Here is a 23,195-nt window from a genome sequence, read left to right on the forward strand (position 1 = left end):
CAAACCCCTCTTCCAGTTCAGCATCTTGGAAACATTGTGCTTGCTCACCAGAGCTCGATGATGCACTGAAGCTCTGACAGGGCTTTTTTGCTTTCGGAGCGCCAATACCCAGTGCCTGTTTTTAAAAAGGGCTCTGCCTCTCTGGTCTTACTTGGGGCATCCCTCACTTCAGGAAAGGGACATGTGCCAGAGGAGAACGAATTGCTCTTTTGAGCAAAGGTCACAGGAATATTTGGCAGGCATGATGCTTGCACGGTCTCACTCGGGGTTTCCCCTAGCTATGGCCCTAGGCTTCTGCAGATTTTGTTGCTTTGCGGAGCCCTTGGTATTTGCAAACACAAAAAATATATGTAATGTGCATTTCAGCTGCTGGCATTGGAGCCCTAAGGTGAGCAGAGAAGATCTGCCTCCCCACCAATCTCATTCCTATTGCAGAGGCAGTTTGTTTGATCAGACCAGTAGAACTGAACTAGTTCAGTGTGGTTCAGCTCTGATGGATATCGAGCTATTTAACTCTGCAATAGTATCCCTCCCTATAGTCCCCCCAAGAGTTTGCTGGTTTTATTTAGCTCAAGTAATACCGAAGCTTTTTTTTTTTTTTTTTTTTTTTTTTTTTTTTTTTTTTTTGTCTTTCCACCTGCATGTTTGAAAGCCAGTTAAAATTGGATTTGGAAAATCAGTACTTTGAGCATGTTTCTATTTCTGAAGAAAGTGAAATAAATCTGCTTTCTGTTTTAGTGCTTATGCCTTCTCCAAGCATCTTATGTGGTAACTTACCTCATGCTTTGAATTTTTAAAATAAAACTAGGGTTTTGATAAATCTACACTAAGATTAACAACATGGGTTTATAAATAAATAAGCAGACAGTTGGACACCAATAAACAGTACACTTTTCCACGTTTTTAAATGTTCCAAATCTTTCACAGAAGGAAAAAAAAAAACCAAACAACCAAACCAACAAAACTGAGTAATTCTTCATTTTCCTATGTTGTTTCTTAGGTTGAAGCATTGTTGCTGCACTTAACTTGATTAATGTAACTTCATTGTATAGTCATGTCCTTTTTAGGGTTGTAGGCTGTTGTCAAGTGGAATGGATCCAGAAGTTGGGAGTGCTGTGGGTAGTGGAATCCTCCTCCAACTCCACTGTCTCTGGCTATTGTCAGTGCACGAGAATGCCTTAGGGTCAGCTGTGCTCCCGACAGGCACTGGGGGAAAAAAAAAAAAAAAAAGTATGTGCAGGGATTTATCATACTTTATATTTTGTGTTAAATAATGTCTTCTTATTTCCTGTGCCTGACTTTTCAGTCCTTTTCTTAACTTCAGAACCACTTGCAGCAGCTGTGCAGTGTTGCTGTCAGTTGACATAGCTGTTTTGCTCCACTTGGGAAAGCTGTCCCTCTGAAGGGAGAACACTTCCCAAATTATCCTTCTGTCTTTTTAAAGCCAGTGCAAGTTCTCAGGAGTGTAGTATTCACTCCAGTCCCTGATTTGTAAATGTACTGGGAAGAAGCGCAGCATAATTCTGAGCACAGGGCCTCACCAAATGCAAGACTAGACTTTCTTCAGTACGGTGCAAAGGAATATTCAGTGTGTAGAGACTTAGTGAATTGTCTGCTTGATGCCAGCTTCCAGAAATGCAGTTGGTGGGTGTTTCTTCGAGCATTTACAGAGGGGTTTGTATTCCGTAATCCCCACTTGTTCAATTCATAGCTCCAATTCAGAAAGTGGGATTTACAGAGCTCCGCCTCTACTTGTCTGAGACTTTAGTGTACATGTCCAGATGCCATAACTCCTGGTAACAGGGGGAAAAAAATGAGAGAAAAGATGTATCTGTTCTCAGAGCCTGCTTGCAGCTGGTACGCGGTTGTGCCAAACTCTGGGAAAGATGCAGGGAGAGAGTGGAATCCTAGTGATAATTAAGAACCTGATCCTCCTTTTTTTTTTCTTCCTTCTGGTTCATGCTGAAGATAGACCAAGGATGAGGATTAAGAAAATGAGGTTGCTTTAATTTTCAAACCTCGGATGGATTCAGTAAATGCAACATAACGGATCCGAACTCCCGTAGCAGTGGTGAGAAACAGCGGGTGCAGACAGCTGCACAGACGTAACCCTTACAGAGTGAAGCTGCTGCTCCTGTGCTCAGGCCAGAAGACTGCACCTTGTATTCGCCCCAAAAGCGTTGCAGAGTTCAGCGTATCTGTTTCCCAAGACTTACGGGGGTGATGGGGAGGAGCTGCTGCTGCTCTGCTGTTCATTTTCTGCCCTAGGGCAGGCTGTAGCTGAGGATTTGAGATTGAGCGAATGTGAGAATATGAAAAGTGACAGAGTGCTAATACATTAGGCATTCATTTTGTATCATATTAGTAGTGCTTGTCGTGGGTAGGTGAGTGTTATACCACGTTATGTGCAGTTACGAGTACGCAGCTGAACATCTCACCGAGGTAACGTGGATGTGCTTGAACAGGGACTTGAAGCCTGTACCTTAAATCCACATCAAACTGTTGAAAATCTCCACGAGAGGAAGACGCAGAAAGGCATAAAGTCTACTTGTGAATACTTTCTGGGTTTCTCGGTACCTTTTTTGGCAAGCTTAAACCAACCTGAATTTCTGTGACAAAAAGCTGCAGAGAAGCACAGTCAGTTCAGTGCTTTCTGGTTAGCACCTCACACTTCGATGCTAAGGGGAAAAAGGAGACAGAATGCTCAGTATGAGAATGGTTTTATTGGGAATCTTTATCAACCTCTCAAGTCTCTTCCTCTCCTCGATTTTCAGAGCTACCTCAGCTGATGCAACCTACTCCATGGATTTTGCAATTGGTGAAGGAAGATCTGATGGACAAATACTGTTTTGAAAACAGTTTTGTTGCTGTCTCCTTTGGTTTGTATTCTGGATTCTGCTTGGTGTCTGCCTTGGGCAGATAACTTCATTTCTGTGTGCCTTCATTTTTATGTCTGTCAACAGACAGCAACTATAGGCTCACTGGAAGACTTCTCAGATTGAAGACACTCTATAAATGATTACCAAAACCATCTTTCTTGTCAGACTTTCAAGCTTCATTTGAAACCAGACAGAAGGAGTGAAATTTCTGATGTTTAGGAGTGGAATGTCTTGTTCTCTTGCTTTTGTAAGGTACATGAAGCAGCCCAGAGATGCTTGCAGAGAAAAGGAATATCAGTCAGCCAAAGGTGCTTCAGCCCCCAAGGAATCTGTACTATGTGCTGACAAACTCTCTGGACAGATCTAGTCCACACAAGCTGCATTACTGAAAGGCTTAGCTGAGCTGTGTTACCGTAAACAGGAGACACCTGGACCATTTTACTGATAAAATTGCTTGGACTAAAGGCTAAGAGACTGGCACATTCCTCTGTGCAAACATTCTGTGAACCGGTAAATAGGAAGATGCAGTTCTGATGCCTTGTTTTCTGTTCTCTGGTCTCCAGGGATGTAAACCCAGAATCTCCTGCTTGCACTTGATTTTCAAATGCAATGAGGAAAAGGACAGCCCCAGGACATACATAGCTGCTGGTTGCCTGTGAAGATACTCAGCAAATGGAAAACCTCTATATTTTTCTAATATTCAAAAATCTCTCCACGCTTTGGAATTGAATTTGTGTGGGTTGGTGATGAAGGCAAACTCCCTGTTGGCATTTTCAGGGACAGAATTTTACCTCTTGATTCTAGGAAAGTATAGGTAAGATCCTTAGACTGTGTGTGGCCACTGGGTACTGCAGGACTGATCTTTCATCTGCCTTTAATCTACCAGGGAAACCCGGAGTTTCCCCCAGGGAATTCTGCATCCTTGCTGATGGGGGCCGTTGGTGAGACCCAGACCTGCCCTGGGCAAAGCATCTGGTTCATGCTTCGGGGCAGCGTGAACACACGGCGGGTTTAGGCACTCCATGGGCGCTGCCCCTGCACAGCTACCCCGCGGATGGCTTCCCTGCCTCCTCCGAGACTGCCCAGGGAAGGATCGGGGGCCAACTTCTGCCCGTGCTTCTGCAGCTGGTGGTATTTCTGTGGGTAGGAGCCTGTGTATCACCAGCCAGATTCTAGCCCCTTCCTGCACTCTTGCTTATTTGTTGCAAATCTCTAAAAATCGGAGGCTTGGCTTTGCGAACTGTTGCTGCTTCTCTTCTCCGTGGGCCTTCCTAGCTCCTCAGCGGTTTCAATTCCAAAGGCTTCACGTCACCACTTGGAAATTCAGCAACACGCAGGACTCTTCCCCTTTGCTTTCTGTTTTAACAGCCTCCTCCAACCTCAGCCCCAAGCACATGTGGTTCCAATTACAGAGAACCTCTGCAATGCCATGTGGATATGGATGGGGATAGGCTGACCTCTTTATTTTAACACAGCCAGCCTGTTCCTGCGGGAGCTGACTGTTAGCTCACATTTTTCTTACTTGAGATGCTTTTGCTTCACAACCAAATTCCTGAAATCAAAGGGAGGCGGAGGGGAGCAGGCTGCAGGCAGCACGCACTGGGGGCCAGGTCTTGGTCACTTGGAGCGCTGGAGCTCTCGGGAGAAGGCAACCTTTGGCCTTTACATCTCTGCCAGCCAAGGAATACAGAAAGCAGATGTCCCAGAGCACAGCCTTGGCTGAGTTAATTATCCTTAGGAGACTTCGGCCGCCCCCAGCTTCTCTTCCCTTGCACAAAGAATGCAAAATAGCTGTCTGTAAGAAGACACCGTTTTATATTTATTTTGGCCTAAAATGCTGTCAGGGTAACTAACTGTTAGGGCTGGTGTGGTCTGAGGGTGAGCAGGGGGTGTCGACCTTGTGGGTTCTCCTTACAGCTCTGGAACAAGCCCACATAGCTATGCCCTGTCTTGGTTTATCCACAGCAGAAACTGGGGAAAAGAGTCAAAGGGGAGATAAAAGCCTTAATGTGCATGTGTCTGTCATCATTACTGAACAGTAATAGTGTGGGGGGAAATGTTTGCTTTCTCAATAGAGAGCTTAATTTTAAGGCCTCCTGAGCCTGAAATGCCCAGCTGGAGAACTAACGTCTGGAGAGTCTGGAGCGTTTAGCTGATCTGAGCTTCCAAGTCACTTGAGCATCTCTGAAAGTTTTCCTCAAGTTGTAATTCATAGGCCGTAAAAGTAATGTCAGCCTCCTATTTAAGCATGTAAAAAAAATCTAAATTTGCTTATTGCAAAACGCTCAGATTTTGCTCATTACCACTGGACAGAGAGCAGGCTTTTGCTTTTCCATAAAGAAGCTTAGTAAATAATTTCCTACAAGATCAAACTCTAACAGATGTGAAATGTCTTAAATTCCTGGCACAAAGGAGTGGTTCAGAGTTGCAATATGGCAAGGCTGTGCTGGGCTTTTTGCTTCTGAACTCTCAAGCATATTATTCTTGATATAACTAATTCAGGCATACTCTGTTTTCGAATACTTTCTGGAGTGGGATAAATGTTTTTAGCACAAGAATGAGTCAAATATGCAGGAGGAACACTACAAGCTTGAAAAATTCAGCGGATATTTATTCTTTGAACTAATTTAAACTGTTCAAAAGTCAAAAGTTTTTGCTGATTTGGATCATTTTGACTTACACAAGCAGTTCAGCCTGCAGGTCCAGCTGAGACCAGCTATAGCATGGGACTGTCTGATACACTGAGGTGGTTTTAGTCCAACAGCCTCCCTGGATTTTGAGAAGAGTGTGTGTTATTCGGGACTATAGGACCAAAACATCTTTCCCAGAAGCACCCTATTTTCAGATAGTGGAATCACACAGATGTGAAAATAATTTTTAAGAGTATCCCACGAAGGACTCAAAACCAGACCACAAAATTCTTGGTTACGCTTGACAACTTGTCTGTAGGGGACTGTTCTTCTTTCAGAGGGGATGTGATGTGCCATTCACTGTTCCTGTCACACTTTCATCCATGAAGCATTTTGATATTAATGAACAAGAGCAGATCGAGCACCTATCACATGTGAAATGGAACTTGTCCAGACAATGCTATAACGTGTGTGTGTGTGTGTGTGCAGACACGGCTGGAATTCCTCCTTTTGCTGTTGGACTGAAGAGAGCTTTCCCAGCGGCAGATCTGAGTCGCTTCCCTCTGTCTGGTGCTAGCGCAGGATGTCTCAGTTTGCAGGAAAAATTACAAGTTGCATTTCTCCTTCTACCTGGACGTCAGTGTCTTGGATTAGTCTGTTGCAAACACCACCTTTGATAAAAGGGGAAAATAAATCATAGAAAGTGTAGCTGAAGAATAAACTTCACCGATGTTCTGGGAGCAACTGGAATTTTTCAAGGCTCACTTCTGGATATTCACATCTTAAATGAACTTGGGTGTAGGTATGGTTTGGGCCAAGTTTACAAAGCGTTATGGATTTCTTGTATGTCAACTCCCTGAAGCTTTTCTAGGCTGTTCCTCCTGATTTCAGCAGTTCGGTGATCTAGCACAACTTATGACTTTTTAAAAAGTATAATCTATATTTAGCATTGCTCCCTAATTCAAACCTTCTTCTGAACCTACTGAAAGATTTAAATCTGGAAGCTCTTTAGCTTTTAGCACATGAATTTGCCTACAAATAAAAATGTCAGCAAAACATTTATTTTTACTTTGATTCTGCTTGTATGTTCATGTATATTTGATGTTATTGGTACATATGTGCATTTGTGTATACACATACACTTGCTATTGAAGGGTTGTGAAGATAAACTGAGCTTCATCACAGCGTGTATGTGAAAGCCTGTGTGATCACGGTGAGGGCTCAGACATGGAAACACCGCTTGGGATGCTCAGGATTTGTGATGCAGCCAAACACACAGTCCCAATTTGCTCAGCGCTTGCTGCATTGCACAGAAGATGGTTCCTCCCCTCTACATCCATATTTCAGGGGGCTGACTTCTCTGAAATTCAAACCCTCTCGCAATATACATCCGAAATCAGTCGTCCTTCAAAAATGTTGAAATGAGTGCTGTGAAATACCTTAGGACTGACATCTTTGCATGAGAAACATGCAGGATATTGTCCATTTTTTTTTCTTTAAAATCCGCTATGTATGCAAGGCAGAGTGGCGTGGTATGGAAAGGGCTAAAAACTCCCTTTGTGTGCCCTGGCCCAATCTGTGCCCTTCCCTTTTGGTACCGTCTGTTTAGGCGTGCTCTGGCTTTGGTATTGCTTAAAATATTTGTTGCTCTGTATTTCTTGGATATTTAAAACATCAGTGAGGGATGAAAGACAATCTTCCTCCTTTGTCTGCAGGGTGTTGAGTGAGTTATTGTCTTCAGAACAATAGACATGACAATGGTCTCCTCCCCTCCAAATACAGAACCCTGCATTGCCTGTGGTGTGTCAGCAAGCCCAGTAACTGCACCCAGGGCGCTTTTTTTTTTTTTTTTTTTTTTTTCAGGCCCACGGCCAATGTTTTCAAAATGCCGTAAGGGTTCTTGCTCCGCAGGAAAAACAAACCAACCTCCCTCTGAAGTCATGGGACAGGGGCTGAGTAAGGCCTGAGTAAGGCTGAAAGACGCAATTCCCGAAGTGCTCCCTGCAGGATGTGGAAGGGGAAAAGGTTTGGTTTTTTAGTGGGGAGGTAAGAACTGTGGAGCCTGCATATATGTGGCATTACTGAGCGAGACTCTTGGATCCGACTTCTGGGAAAATCGTCTATTGTCTTAAATCTATTGTCTGCTGGAGCCAGCCCTTAAAGCTTTATTCTGAGTAGGCTCTGCCCTCCTGTGGCTGGAAGCTTTTAAAGGGAGAAAGGTGTGGAGGCAGCTGTGTGCCCATCCAGCCCAGCAAAAGGGCTGGCCAGGAGCCAGCTGCTTCTGCAGGACAGCCCCTGTGTGTCCTGGCCGGTACATGGAGGTGTTTGCTGTTATAAGGGACTGGCCGTAAGCAGCCACTCTCCTTTAGTTCTCATCTAAATGAAACTTAAACTGAGGGGCCAGGGGGGAAATAAATGGGAGAAGCACTATCAGCAAAACCTCATGTCTTTTGACTTGTACTCGCTAGGTCTCATCTACGCAAATATAAGAGAACTTCAGAAGGTGTTTATTCTTTGTTGAATAATAAAATACTTAAAATAACCTAGAAGGGACTTGGATATGTTTTCCTTTTTCTTTCCAAGACATAAATTGTAAATCCCAGCACATATCTGAAGGTAAAATCCGTGTCATCACTGCTTGCTACAGTGAGACCCTACCCAAACTATTGAAAGGCGTGAGGATTGTTCACCTCGAGCTCTCTTCTGATTCTTTTTGTGGGTAATTTTCATACCTGGCACCCTAAGTTGGGTACTTTTATGAAGCTGTGTTTTGAGCTTCCTTCTGACTTTGTACGGGCATAGGTGACTGGAAAGAAAATAAAGTTCTAGACAAGAACACCTGCAAGGCTTACAGACTTCCCTCTGAGTTTGTGGGCATTATTAAAGAACTAATAAGGGTTAAAGCGACAAGTTTGGGTGTTTGGTTTTTTTTTTAGTAAGATAGACATGTCATGGAAAAGTATGCAATGTGTGTGACAATATGGTTATCAGTTCAGTGGTGAATCAGCTCCAAATTATCTCTGATTGCAGGTACCTTGGAAAAAACAACGGGTGCTTTAGAAATCTGCAGTCACTATCTTGTTGGGTATCTCCCTGATCCGTTTAGAAGATGAGCTTATATGCACAGGGCTCTTCCTCAAATGTGTTTGCTGAGGGCAACAAGAGCTAGACCAAGGTGTGAGCTCTCGTAAGAAAAGTCTGTCCAAGCCAGAGAGGAATGATGCTTGTTGTACTCCCTCAAAAGGCGATTTACAGTCCCGGTCAAGGCTTTTAATGTAAAACTACATTTTAAAAATGTATAATCCCCTGTGAGTTGTGCACAAAGCCTCAGTGCTCTGCTGGCACAGGACTTAGAAAATGTTGCAAATGTTAATGTGAATGCTCACTGTTGTGGTGCTTCAATTAAACTTATTGACCAGTCATCTAGCGAGCAGCAGCATGTTAATGAAGGCAGCCCGCAGCAATGTGGACTGTAGGAGAAAGCAGGCGTTCATCTTAGGCAGAATGTATAATTGTATTTGGCAGATGGAGCTTTGAGACTTGAGAATCCAGTGATAAACTGGATTAATTTTCCCTTTAAAGAAAGCAGCTAATGTGGTTGAAAAGGAGCTTTCGGTCTCATCGATTCACGCAGTGATTCACATAGGGGAGAAGAGCTTAATCCTTTGCAAGACTCCACCTGTCTTAAATTTCTAGGGGTTTGAAATGTGCATCTGCACTTAGTAGATGATACCTTTTGTATCTACAGTCCTTGGCAAGTATTGATTAAATCCCAGGAGCTCAGGAGCTGAGGGATGGTCATGCTAGCAACTCAGAGACAGATCTCAGAATGGGAGCAGGAACAGAATGAATTTTCTAAAGCTGGAGTTGGTCATGAAGAAATGGAAGAAGTGTGGACTTGTCATGTTGGATGTAATTATTCCTGTTTTGGGTTGTTTTCACTTAAAGATAAAAGGAAAGTTAAAAGATCCACTGTAGAAATACAAGTATAAGAACGAATTCAGCTATGTAACTAGAGCTTCTGATGTTCTTGCCGGTAATCTTGCTACGTAATCACAGGATTGTGTGGTCAGTCACACACGTAACTTGCTGGTGCTGCCAACTCTCCCAGTTTTCATCACTTTTACAGTAATTGGTCTGAGAAGCAAGATATTTCATATCACTTCATTTCACAGGGGGGGAAAAAAAACAAAAAACAAAATGCTTTTAGGCTTTCTTGCACAGCAAAACTGAAGACCAACCCAACTGCACTCCGAAGATTCGTACACAAAAGGCAGGAGTCATCTGTGCGCCAGAAATCCCCGCAGAAACTTGGTTGGAAAATTTTTACTTTGGTGTCAGCAGACCCGGGGGCTTCCTGACCTAAATGTCCACGGTCATCCATACCTCTGATCTTTGGGGTCAGTTTTAACTGTTTGAATTTACCATAGTGACTCCCATGAGGTATTCAAAGTTGGAGGTGGGCAAAGCCCCGCCCGATTTTGTTCAGTTTTAGCAGGGATGCAGTATGGAAAGTCGGGAAGAAAAGCGCGAGTTTCGCAGTGATTAACGCAGTGCTGGTTGAACATCAGGATTTTCTGCCGTGCACCGTCTCCTAGTCCAGGTTTTGGGGACTTAACGTGCGTTTTGGGGTTTACTGGCTAACATTTAAAAGGCTTTGCTTCCCTCTAGTGGGTCAGCTTGGCAATTCCTTTTTTTTTTTTTTTTTTTTTTAAAAAATCCTGACAAACCTTTTTCGCCAACTTATGATTTTTTTTGACGTTGCTATTCAAAGACACTTCAGTAGCCTACTTGTACTGTGCCTTTCTTAAGGTGTTAACCCTCTTGTTCCCAAGCTGGTCTCTTATTTCCAGTGCTGAAATGCACATAACAAACATCACCCAGCGTTAGGGAAAAGACTCCAACCTTTGTCAGGCTGACCTAGGAATAAAACAATGGGCTTTGCAGGTCTTCTGGGTGGAAATACTGCTTATGAATGAAGGTAATAAAAGGTGAAGGCAAAACTGAGGAGATTATCTGAAATTGTGAATGTGCAGAGGATGTGGGTGCAACTTCAGCATTGACAGCTCTGGAGTGTGAAGCCATCTGTTCTTCATGCTTAAATATTAGTGTGAAAATGCCTATGTATGTATAGATGTCCCTCGTAATCAGCTGAAATCTGTCCAGGAAGCCAAGCTATTGCGTTTTCTTCAATGCTATGAAGCAAATAAGGAAGAATTCAGGGAAACCTAAGCTAGCAACCCTTGTCAGTGCAGAGATGCGTCCTTAATCCTGGCCTCTGACCACCGGCGTCTCTCTTTCAGCTTCCTGCTCTGTTTGGCTGTCCAGGGCTCAGACTGAGTTTAAGAGAGTGGCTGAAGAAAACGTGACTTTGCCCTGTCACCACCGCCTGGGCCTCCTGGAGCAAGGGAGCCTGGATATTGAGTGGCTGCTGCACATTTCGGAGACAGTACAAAAAGCGGTAGGTTCAGCCACAATTAGCATCTGCTGAGAAAAGAGTCATGTTAATGTTGACAGTAGCAGCAGCCATTGATTTAGAGAGACTTCTGTGATCTTTGCAAGCTATTCTGATGAAATAAGCTGTGTTTAGAAAACACAGATAATTTATTTGGAACAATTTATAATGGCTATTTGATATTCACGCATACTGTATTGGAACAGGTTGTGTTACAATCAAGTTTTCTTTAAACTAACACCGTTATGTAATCAGTCATCCCTGGATAAGCTTCAGAATTGACCTTCACGTTTTCAAAAATGACCTTGGATTGTGTAGGTCCACTTTTTGAAACCTTGGCTTCAGGAAAAAAAAACAGAGTAGTTTAATACTTACAAAAACTGGGTCTGCAAGAACTTAAATTAGATAGCCAAAATTAAAATGGTTTTATATATTGTGGCATAAGCAGATGTCTATTTTGACAGTAATATAAATACTCCAGTATAAATCTCTAGCATAAATACAGTTTATGTATCGGTCTCAGACTTGAAATCCGGGTTTAATTTTCCACCCTGCCACAGGTTTTCTCTGTGACCCTCGGCAAGTCACTTAACCATGAGAACCTTAGCCAGCAGTTCCTGGAAATGCTTTGATTTGTTGTTCCGTGCGAAAGTAAAATTACAACTAGCTGCTCAGTGACTCTCTCTGCTCCTCAGGTGATCACTTACTCCGGAGGCCGCGTTTATGATGACCTGAATGAGGAACAGAAAGGGCGCGTTTCCTTCACATCCAACTTCCTTGCTGGAGATGCATCCTTACAAATCATATCCCTGCAGTCCAGTGATGCGGGGAAGTACATATGTAAGGTTAAAAATGCTGGGCAGTATGAATGGGCTCGCATCACCCTGAAGGTTGTAGGTAAGGTCATTTTATTGTTCTTCCAAAGGAAAAAAAAAAAAAAAAAATTAAAAAAAAAATCTCTAGAATCATTTCCTGGAGAGAGATTTATTTCAGCAGGGTATAAATACAAAGACATTTCACAATCAGGTTTCACTGTTCAACTCCATATCTGCCTTTGCAATTTTTTGGCAAAGGACAGGACACAGGAAGAGCCTAAAGAACTGTTTGAGGTAAGTATAATCACCTGCAAAATCATAGGAATTGTTCCTGCCAAATTATTGCTATGATCTCATCACACAAACCAGGCTGATATTCTAGCTTAGCTGGCGATCGCCCTGTCCGGATCTTCTGCTGAGGAATCTGGGTTCATGTCCCAGGACCCCAGCTGACCCAGGTGACAAATAAGCTGCCAGGTTTAGCGTTTCTCTCCCGATTTCAGTTCATCAGTTGGCTTTTTCACGCGTTCTGTCATCTCACAGAAGAGGTGTTGTGGGGAGAAGGAAGAAATGGAGAAGTAGGGAGAGGGGAAAGGCTGTTCTCTAAATAGTACCTAGAAGAGGAACACGGTGATACAGCTCCACTGATGCGAGTATCCATGAGGCAGGCTGCCCCAGAATATTATAATGTGTCATTTCTATGTCTGAGCCAGCCAGCTCCGCTTCTTAGGCTATGAAGCTGCACACACCTGCAGCAAAAGTCCCCTAACAAACATCATCTTAATGCTCTCCAGAGAAGGCAGCTCTTGGGAGCTGCTTAAATTACATATTTTGCCAAAGAAAGGGTTTCCACCAAGAAAACAGTCTTCTGCGTTTGCATGATCTGTCTTCTGTTTCTTCTAGAAAAACCTTCCAAGCCCAAATGCTGGCTAGAAGGGGAGCTACTGGAAGGACAAGAGCTGTCCTTGCAGTGCCGTTCTGCTGCTGGCACTGCCCCCATCTCCTACCGATGGCAGCGCATAAATGAGGAAGATGAGAGAGCTGAACATCTCCCGCCGACATCAAGAGTCAGTAAGTCAGGTCATTTCCTCTCAGGGCCCTTGGTACAGTCAGAATGATGTAGGCGTACAGTCACATGCCTGCTTTTTACACGGGGCTCACTCGGTGGCGGCGATAGCCGTGATAGGACAGTACTACTGCAGTGGGGTGCTGCACCCTGAGCCAGAAAGTGCAGGAGGAGTTTTAGTGTTTTGCTAAAGGTCAGCAAATGAGGCATCATTGATTGTTCTTGAACTGATTTGATGCAGAAGTTCAATTTGTGCTTCTGCATCCTATCCACTGTTAAGGTTTCTTAGTCGGTTTTGATGAACTACTGTTGTTTTTCCCGTTTCAGACATTTCTAATCCCGGACAAGTCCTGCTGAAGAATCTTACGCAGATGAGCACAGGGTTATACAAATGCATTGCCACCAACGAGGCAGGACAAGAAAGCTGTGTTGTTCAGGTGACCGTGCAGCGTAAGTATGGGCACGTAACTAGTACTTGCACCACCACGCAAGCAGTGCTGCTTCCCGGCTGTCCTGCCTCGGGCTGGCACACTCTGTGCCACACCTTCGCCCTTTCAGACTTGAATCGCATGATGTAGTTCTTATTTATTGCACTTACGGTTTGCACAGCAGTCCTCTGTATAACCTAAAGGGGTAAATACATCATGTGGGCTCAAATTCTCTTGGTCTGCTAGAAATTTTGATTTTGAGAACGACTAGTGGAAATAGGAGGGAAAACACGGCGGGTTGGAGGTTCCAGAGTCTCTAGCTTTTGAGGTACTTGTGGCTGTGGAGTGACGGCATAAAATTACTCTCAATTATAAAATCCCCATGTGGATATTCCATTATTCCAATTCCAAGTTATGTATCTGTCACTCTTAGGACAGTAGAGTATCTCTAAGGCAGCTGGACAGGCTGACTTTGACATTAAGTAATATGTAGGATAAAAAGCAACTTTTGACATAGTTTGGTTTTAATCTAGATTTAATAAATCCTGTCCTGAACACCAGAGATTAAAATCCCCAGAGATTAACCCCATCAAGGGTGTGTGCATGCCTGGGTCCCCGTGTCCTTTGCATATGTATGCCAGGCCAAGGGTGGAGTTTAGCACCAGCATTGAGGACAAATCCAAACAATAGGGTTGAGCAGGTTTTTATGGGCAGCTCTCAGGGGAGAACAGCAGGAGCTGAAACTGCTGTGATAAAAGACTGTGAATAGAGAAGTCTCTTCTTGGAGATTCCATAGCTTTGGAATTTTTCTGCCCAGTCAGGCCTGAAATAACTGGAATATGGTCATATTGCAAGGAAAATCTATTTGCCTCAGGCATCTGAAGTAAAAAGCATCCAGGCAGCTTGCATGGCAGTTGAACTGAATTGGTTCAAAACCTCGCTTTGATTTGCTAAACCCTCCATGGGGACGAGCCTTAAAGAGACAACTTTCATCCAAATCTAACCTAACCACTCTTATTAGAAGTTGTCATAACATCAACTAAGGGCCCATGTATGCTAGGAAGCATTCTCTCATTAACTTCGTTATTTTGGGTGAAAAATGCCTTGTACTTGCACAGCATGGTCTTTCCTCCTTCCTCTCCTTCCCCCTTAGGTCACTTCTTTCCCCAGCTGAATAATTCATTCTGCAAGTGGATTGTAAGCATTTCAGAGTGAGTTGAAGGGGAAAGAAAATCCTCATGGGAAAACAGTTGTAGTTCAAACACTCTTCCTCCTGTAGGAACCTGCTGGGTGCTTTGTGTCACATGTGGGCTTTCCTGCCTGTCTCTCTACTTTCTGTGGCTTCTGTGCTCTTATGAGATTTTTCTTCCTCATTTCAATTCTGACCCACAGCTGAAGGCACAGCACTTGTGATCCCACCCTTCCAGAGGCGAATACCCTGTTAGCTCAGGTTTAGAAACAAAGCCTGAGGAGAAATGGGTTCAACGTCTGCGTGGAGACACGCCTAAATAAAGCAGCCTAAAACATTCTGTTCTGTTTCATACCCAGTGCTATAAATTGTAGTATGGACTAGAATCTGACCATATGACCCTAGTGAGAGCTTACCGACTAGCACGTTTGTTTTCTGGACAACAGATGCACAAAATATCGGCATGATTGCTGGAGCAGTTTGTGGTGTGGTGCTGGGGCTTTCCCTCCTTTTCCTGGTGGTGAGGCTGACCATAAGGAGGAAAGAAAAAAAGAGATATGAGGAAGAGGAGGCACCAAATGAAATCAGGTAACACCCTTTATTTAATCCCCCACCTTCCACCCTCCCTTCTTTCAGTTTCACACATCTTTTCACTACAGTTGTTGTAAAGGTTGTTCTAAAAAGCTTTTAAACTTTCCCTGAAATATCAGTGACAGATTTCTCGACTGTGAGAATCTTCGTGAAGACTTCCCAGAAAATTAGATAGATGAAAATGTGTTTTCCCACCCCCTGCCTCCGGGACAAATTAGCATAAAAGTCAACAAAATATTCTTTCTCACACTTGCAATTTCAGCATTTTAAAGCATTTGCATAATCCTCTCCAGTATTAAATTCAATCCACTTGTCCACTGAGGTTTGTTTGGTGGGGTGTTTTGGTTTTTTTTTTTTCTTTTCAATTACAATTTCTGTTGGGAATGCTGTAAGGCAGGCAGGTTCTCAGAGTCTTTCTTGAGTCTTTTGAACAACTGTGCTTCTGGATTTAGCTCAGGGTGAAAAAATCCCCTGAGCTGCTGCGTGCAGAGTTGAGAAGCCTCGCCCTGAGCGGGTGTACCGGGAATGCTGACGCGTGTTGTTTGTGCTCATCTGTTACATGCGTGTGAGCTCTGCCACTTAACTCCACTAAGCAGAGATTGGTCTCGAGCCAATCAAGCCTAAACTTCTCGGGAAGGAAAGCACTGGGAAAAGATATTTCCAGGAATATGTTTTAGCTGCTGTGCCCTTGAAGAAAGTCCTTGCCTTGTTCCATCCTTGTGTGTATTTTGTAAAAGACTGCCTGCCCTCGCGTGACATCGTGTTGACATTCAGCAGCTGACTACTCTGCCTGATGGTCAGGTTGCCAGCGAGAAGGTAGTCTCCGCTGATTTCTTCCCTTCCCTTTTTCCTGTTCTCCCAGCTTTCAAATCTTGCGTGCCGTTTTAGTTTGAGCTTCAGCCTCTTGTATCACCTTTTTATGCATGACTGTTACCTCTTCTCTCTCTCTGGGCCCAGTTCTTGCACTTCTTTCACCACCCACACTTTTTTTTAACCAGAAGAACTGGTCTCAGCTAGTGCTGCCTAGGTCATTTGTCACTGTGAGTAAGGATTACAGAGCAGACAGTTCTATCTGAACTGTCTGCACTGACACTTGGCATTCATTCCACAGGCCTCAAAGCCGCTCACAAAGAGCCCGTCGTGTGCAGCATATTCTAAATCCATTTGACCAATAGCTCCACAGAGAATTAGGGAGTTCAGTCCACAGAGTTACACAGCACAGAATTCAGAAAACCCTGTACCTTGCTCAAACTGCTGGACAAACACGCCCTGTGATTTGCAGCTTCCATAAGCAACTGCTTATTGCAGCAGCAGTTCAGTCTGGTAAAATGTATACGCGTTTCTGTTCTCGTGGTGTTTGAGCCCTGTCATCTGTTTGATTGCAGAGAAGATGCAGAGGCACCCAAGGCCCACCTCGTGAAGCCCAGTTCCTCTTCCTCTGGTTCCAGGAGCTCACGCTCAGGTTCCTCCTCAACCAGGTCGACAGCCAACAGTGCCTCTCGCAGCCAACGGACGTTGTCAACGGAAGCTACTCCCCATCTAACTCCTCCCCAGTACAGCCAGAGGGAGGCAGAAGGAAAAGAAACTGAGCCAAAGAAAGTCGACTACGCTAACCTGATGAAAATGGGAGCGACGCTGGTCATGGTGCCCGCCCAAAGCCGAGCGTTCCAGACTGTGTGACTGCCTGCCCGTCGTCTGGAGACTTCTGCTGTCCAGAAACACTTCACGTACCACCAGCCACGTAGGAATTGTTAGATTAGCTAGTTATCTTCCTGGTCAGTTTAATTTTAATCACTTGTGATTATTCACACCACAAGAAGCCCTCCCACTCAACTCTTCCTTACATCTTCGAGCACTGAGGTTCTGGTACAGAATATTTTTTTTTTTTTGAAGAAAGATACACATGAGGGAAAAGGGAGCCTTCTTTTTAAATTATCTTTTTTGGAAACGGAACGCTGAGCATTTTAAAACTACAACAGCTAAGCGCTGTACGAATGAAACTAAGCCAAACCTCAGGATTTTTTAAAAGGGATCGACAGAGACATAAAGACACAGAATATTCCAAAGAGGTTTTGTGGGGAGGGAAAAATCTCTTGTACTGGTTTCAGAGAACTTCTCAGAGATGCCTTGTCTTATCTGAAGATTTTGAAGCAGACTCTCTGCTGAGGGTAGTCTGGTGTTCAACCTCAAGGGAAGTGACGCGTCACGTTTTCTGCACTTCGTTCTTCTAGTGAAATACTTTTTGGGGCTGTAACTGAAGTGGAAATGAAAGGATCACTCAAGAAGATCGAGAGATACAGTATTAAGGCATGTGTCTGAACTATATAACCTCTGTACTAAAGAGAAAGGACCCTTTACGTCAAGGAAACAGAGGTGCTTTAATTGCCAGAATAAACTTAATGATGCACCCAGAGAGACACAGCCAGGAGCCTGACTCTGCTTTTACAGTCAGCACTGCAAAGCTGCAGCAACTGCACTGGAGCAGTGTCTGTGGCAAAGGAGCCTTAGTGTGATGGGGACTGGGCACTGAATCCAGAACAAAGGCAGTACCTCGAAAAGTGAGGGCCACTATTCTACCAAAAAGCCTGGAGGAAGCATTTGGAAGGTATCTTTGCTATCGCCAGGTTGTGAATTCACCAGTTCTGGAGTGAGCCACGCTGTAGGAGCTTTACGGAGAGCTGTTCCCAAGGCTGAATGAGCAGCATTCTTGAGCTTCAGGCATGCTTGTGAGACTGAAGGATGGAGTGACAGAGCACGTAGTGAGGAAAATGCACCAGGGACAGGTAAATAAGCACAGTGCTGCTTCTCTTAGAAAACACTTGTGGTGCATTGTCCCATTTATACACCAAATGCTGGGCCACGTGCTATTGTTGAGGCTTAAACCTTAGCACAACTCTTAAAAAGTTGCAAGAATCATAAAAATATTTTCTGTGATTAAACAGAATAAACATTTCCAAGGAATAGAAAGTCTTACATTGCAAGTTGAAGGCTAATAGGAAACGATGGGGGATAGGGACGGGCTTCCTCTGGAGGCAGATCTGTCATTTGTATTTTCCTCTGAAGGACTTTGCTCTGATCACTGCTGCACACAGGACACTGAGCTTGTAGGTTTTTGATCCCTGTACTCCTGGACTGATGATTTTCTGTTAAAAAACCTCAAGAGCTTCTTTTCCCATGTGAGGGAGGGAAGGTTTTCTCCAATTTGTGGAATGCGTCTACAGGAGATGGATCAGCACAGAAGAACCACAGATCTATAATTCTTTCACTCCAGGGACTGTCATTAATTTCCTTTTCTGACTGAGACCCAGAATTCTCTCTTCTTTGCTTGAGATCTTGGACAACCTGATCAAAGCCTAGCCCTGCTTGGGCTTACTTCCTTATGGGAAATAGTTTTCAAACTTGCCCTCTACTATCTGAGAACTTCTCTTCCTAGGAGCCGCCACCCATTTTCATCACATCTATCAAAATTTCACTTGCTCTCTCCACCCCAGAGTCAACCCAGCCACCCTTGGCAGGACAAAGTACTCGTCGTGCGGGGAAGGCAGTCTCGATTCACAGAGGAGACATCTGGTATTAGGTGTTTGATAAGCTTCTACTTTCATCACAGCTCCTGGTGTTGGATACTGTGTCATTTTACCTAGACAGTTTCCTTGGATACTCCAGAGGCACATTCCTGGATCATCTGAGTTTTGGTGGATTCGTAGTGGCTGTCGCTGCTTGGAAGCAGCAGCTCGAAGTGTCTGTGGTTCCTCTGCAGTCGCTCTTTTCCTGGACCCTGAAGGTTTAGGCACTGCAGAGCTGGGAGAGTTCTGAAGAGCATGAGCAGGACTGCTGAAGTGGTTTGTGGCTTCTATGGTTGCTTATTGTGCTCAACGTTACCTGTGTTACATCTGAGGATACTTTATACGTGTAAAAACAGGAGTGTTTTTCTCAGTAAAGAATACATGCCTGAGCAACCTGAAGCTTATGACCACAAAATGAGGGTAACGATTCCAACAGCTGAGCTGGCTACAATCTGAGTATTAAATATTGTGGGTTGGCTTTGAGTCACAGGCCAGACTTGCAATTAGCAAAGAGGAGGATGCTCTGTCTGCAGCCTGGAGGGCACTTGCTGCTGGCTAGGAGAATCTGCCCAGCCTGCTCCTGGCAGCCTCTGTCCTGGAGGCCTCTGAGAACAGGCTGCAGGATGAATCAGCCGTGGCAAACCTCTCCTGGAGCAGAGAAGTCACTCCTTGTTCTAGGAGTTATCTGATTGCATGGGATGAAAGGTTTATGGACCTTGGGGTGATGTCAGTCAGAAGCAATTGCCGCAGCCTGGTGTGTGTGATCATTCCCGGCTGTTCCTGCCCTGGGTACAAACCCCATCCCAAAAAGCACCGTGGCCATCTCCTGCCACGGACCAGAGATGTGTGGCTCTGGTTAGAAAACGTGGGCACCATGGTGATTTAAACTCACTAAGTCTGAAACGCTGATGCTTTTCAGACCACACATCCGTGATCTTGCAGGTGAATGCAAAGTCTGTTCTGCACTTCAGTTGCTAGCATGAAGCCCAAAGGGAAAAAGTTCATTACTCAAAGGAAATATGAGAAAAAGGTCAGTTCAAAGGCATTACATTTTCAAAGGGACATTTTCTGAGCTCCGGGTGATACTATTAGGAGTTGCACAAGGGAAGCAAATGAACCATAAGGCAAACTATTTTGTAAAATAGTGTACTTAAAGCATTTACTGTCATATACCAGTTATTACTAGTGTGATTAAACGCATACAATGTTACATGGCTTTGTTTCTCAGCAGCTAAACTAAGCTTACATCTCTTCTACCTGCTATGATTGGTGTACTTGTACTGTGTCTGAACAACTCAGAGGAAAGCGAATATTTATTATTGATTCCTTTGAATCAATGTTTCATAATTTTTTTTTCTTGGTTGGTTGTTTTATAAATAAATGTGCTGCAGCTAAAGTGCTACAGCTCAACTAAACTTGTGCTAATGCTCCGTCTTCTGTGGTATGATGTGTTACATGCTGTCAAGTTGAATGCAAGGAAAAAAGTATGGAGTCAAAAATACCATTTTTAAGCTAACAAGGACTATTTGCATACTTACATCGAAAGTGTGGGGAAGCTGATCTTTTTCCTGGGCATTTTTTCAGTCTGAATTACATGGCATGGTATGAAACACACAAAACCTTGGGGTGTTTTGAAGTAAATGGTGTTTTGACTTCCATGCAGCTATTTCACCCGAGATGTTTTGGCTGAGGCTGTAGATGCTTCAAGCTAATATGGTAAACAGTGCCAGCACAGATACAAAACTCCAGTGATACCGGGCAGTGACACTGTCCTCCCACTCCTGCATCTGTTGACCTTCCTGAACCACCTGCTGCGTTTCAGTTCATCTCCTGAACTGGGCACGAGAAGACAAACCTTGAACAACTAAGAGCTGTGTTCAGACAGTTTAGATCTTCTCCGCAGATAAACATTTTTGAACTGCCTAACAGGAATCTCCGGTCAGGGAGATCGTAGGTGAAATTTAGGGTAACTAAACGTGACTGTGGTTGATTTCTCTTGCAGTGCTTCAGCCTTCTTTCCCCGGGGGGTGTTTTGCACAGACGTCTCCCAACATCAGCAATCTTCTTTTACTGAAATCTGGGCGTTAAAATTGTGACATAATTACACAGTATTTAAAAGAAAACACAGTGACAACACAGTGGTCTCATAGGTGTGTCCTGTCTGTTCCTGACTCATGAGAAAACGCTATTACTGACTCCCTCCTGAGTTGATGACATCCACGATCCTGATTAAGCGATACATATTTTGAGAGAGGTTGTGCAATTCCATACTTTTGTACAGTATCTGGTATCTTGGGTTATTTTTAACCTGAATCAGTTTCTACTGACACCCAGAAGGGGGAGAACACGGTGGGAGAGGGAAGGGGCTGCCTTGGTAATTAATGAGTGATTTTCAAACTTCAGCTGGGGTGTGCAGATGCAAGTATTGTATAAATAACACATGCTGCTGTTGTGAACAGGAAGTGTGTCTTTGATAATCTCCACTCTCTTCCCAATTCTGTTTCTTAAAGAAGCAGCAGTGCTTGATGTACTAAATCAGCTTCAAAAAATAACGTTGGAATCCATCATTTGGGGAAAAAAAAACCAAACAACACACAATACTTTTCAGTGTCCAGCCTGCTGAGCCTTAATTTTCCTGATATACAGTAAATGAGCTACTTTAGTCCAGTAAGTTAACAGCCTTTAATTTCTAATGAAATGAGTCATTTGCCAAACTGCCCTCCTCCCTGCGCTGACTCACTGTTGGTTTAGGCTGCCTTCACTTGCTATCAGTCTGCTGTGAGAAGTACGGTTGCACATCTAAATGTCACTCTTTAATTTCAAGGTGGAGGTAGTGCTATTCATTGGTCCTACTGAAATTCTCCCCATGATTTAAAAAACCCCCAAAAAACCCAAAACCAAAGCAAAGCCAATCCCTTGCTAACAGCATGGCTCCCACGAGACTTAGCGCACGGTGTGTTCAGTGCAAGTGAGGGCTGCGTGCCCAAGAAGCATCTCCCGTGGAGCCTGGGAGCTGAGTGCTCCAGCAGCCCGTACTCTGGACAGGGTGGAGTGTACTTTGCATGCTGTACCTGCTCAGATATGGGGTGACAGTTTGTACTGACAGCCCTTATCTTTAAAGGCACAGAAAAGTGACATCTAGCACCCTGCAATATGGAGCCCCTTTTCTTCTCCTGTTACTGCTCCCGTCTCTAACCTTGTACAATCAAGTTCCAGCCACTCTTTCTGTTGTCAGCCAGAGGTCCCAGGTTCCAGCCCTGTGTGTGGCAGAGCACAAACTGCTGCTTGACACGAATGACTTCCCATGGGTCAGCACACCCCCAGGAGCGGGGCGGCATGTGGCAGTGAGAACGTGCACCACGTTAGTGGTCTGATAATGGGTTACCAGCTGTCAACCGATCCAGGGTAACTGTGTCATGTTCCCTAGTAGAGGTCACTCAAAACTGCCATGAAAGAGAGACGTTGACACCGATCTCTCTCGGGATGCAGGCTTGCACACAGCGAAGTAGCACAGTCATTTGTTTGGGATAAGGCAGAGAGATTTGTTAGTGCCCACCCCATACTGGACTTTTCAGTTACCAGGAGTGGTTTTGTCAAAGGTTAACCCTGTGGGCAGCGTTAAGAGAGCACCAAAAATGCTTTTCCATGCAGTCCTAACCCCCCAACTATCGAAGTTCCTTTGCCCTTTTTCCTACTGCATAGGGTCACGGAGGCTGGCCAGGATACAGTTTTTTTGTCGCCCTCCTCCTACTGACTCCCTCTGCTCAGCATTTTATGCCGTGTAAACATTTGATGCAATTCACAGCACTCCTGCTAGAGCCTGACCTTACATGATTTCTGACCTTTGATCAGCTTTCAGCCTAAGGCTCTGCTGCGACCAGCTGAACGTTTGCCGTCATCCATCCGCTCGCTTGATCCCCAAGGACGCCGAGCAGCCCCCGTTTTCCACTGTTCAGAGCCCCCCTCCGCGTTCCACTGAAGGCTGAGAGCACGCAGGCAGCAGCACGGGCAGAGGAAGGGCTGTCAGCTCGTCCCTTACCTGCTGATGGGATGAGAAAACCCGGGAGTTCTGTGGAGGCCGGATTCTGCTCTGCGGAGAAACCGGCGTTGCCATAAAACGCTGCAGACAGCGTGGTTTCCTCTGCCTGGGGGAGAATGAGGGTGTGGGAAGGAACTGCAGAATATTGCCTCTTGCTTTGTGAAACAGAACATGGAGGATTACAGCAGCCACTCGCTGCCCGTGCAGGGTCTTGCAGTGAGACTTATTGAAGCAAACGCTGCCGGAGGCCTTTGGGAATGAGCTGGGAGATACAAACGGAGAAAAGCTGCCGTTCCTCTCAGGGCAGAGGGCATCTCCCACAGTAACACACACACCCCCGCACCCCCGGCTTTCCTACTGGAAAGCCAAACGCCCCTTTTCTGCCTGGATGTGATTCTCCTGCCGTTAATTCTGCTCTTAGTTGGGATTAACCGGCCACTCTTGCCGTGGAGCCGTGCTCGGAACAAGGCTGACGCCAGCCCACCGCAGCCGGAGGGACGGCGGCCGCAGGAGCAGGGAAGCGGCCGGCTGCGGGGTGCT

At 44.7% G+C, this 23,195-nt stretch overlaps 1 protein-coding gene and 1 long non-coding RNA gene across 2 annotated transcripts in view; one reads left to right on the forward strand and one right to left on the reverse strand.

Annotated features, from left to right (window-relative positions):
• Positions 1 to 16,949, forward strand: part of CLMP (CXADR like membrane protein) — a 39,516-nt gene extending 22,567 nt beyond the window's left edge. Inside the window, exons 2-7 of the mRNA XM_026863789.1 lie at positions 10,813 to 10,970; positions 11,660 to 11,861; positions 12,683 to 12,850; positions 13,173 to 13,295; positions 14,909 to 15,050; positions 16,439 to 16,949. Of these exons, the coding sequence (XP_026719590.1) occupies positions 10,813 to 10,970; positions 11,660 to 11,861; positions 12,683 to 12,850; positions 13,173 to 13,295; positions 14,909 to 15,050; positions 16,439 to 16,733 (1,088 nt within the window). The 3' untranslated portion in view covers positions 16,734 to 16,949. The remainder of the gene's footprint in view (positions 1 to 10,812; positions 10,971 to 11,659; positions 11,862 to 12,682; positions 12,851 to 13,172; positions 13,296 to 14,908; positions 15,051 to 16,438) is intronic.
• Positions 13,365 to 16,443, reverse strand: LOC113488545. Its single transcript, XR_003399946.1, has 3 exons — positions 15,302 to 16,443; positions 14,879 to 14,988; positions 13,365 to 13,470 (listed from the first exon to the last, which is right to left on the reverse strand). It is a non-coding gene; the product is annotated as an uncharacterized LOC113488545 (long non-coding RNA).
• Positions 16,950 to 23,195: the final 6,246 nt, after the last annotated feature.

Source organism: Athene cunicularia (genome assembly GCF_003259725.1).
Source record: "Athene cunicularia isolate RWA chromosome 24 unlocalized genomic scaffold, athCun1 chr24_part1, whole genome shotgun sequence".
NCBI classification, from domain to species: Eukaryota; Metazoa; Chordata; class Aves; order Strigiformes; family Strigidae; genus Athene; species Athene cunicularia.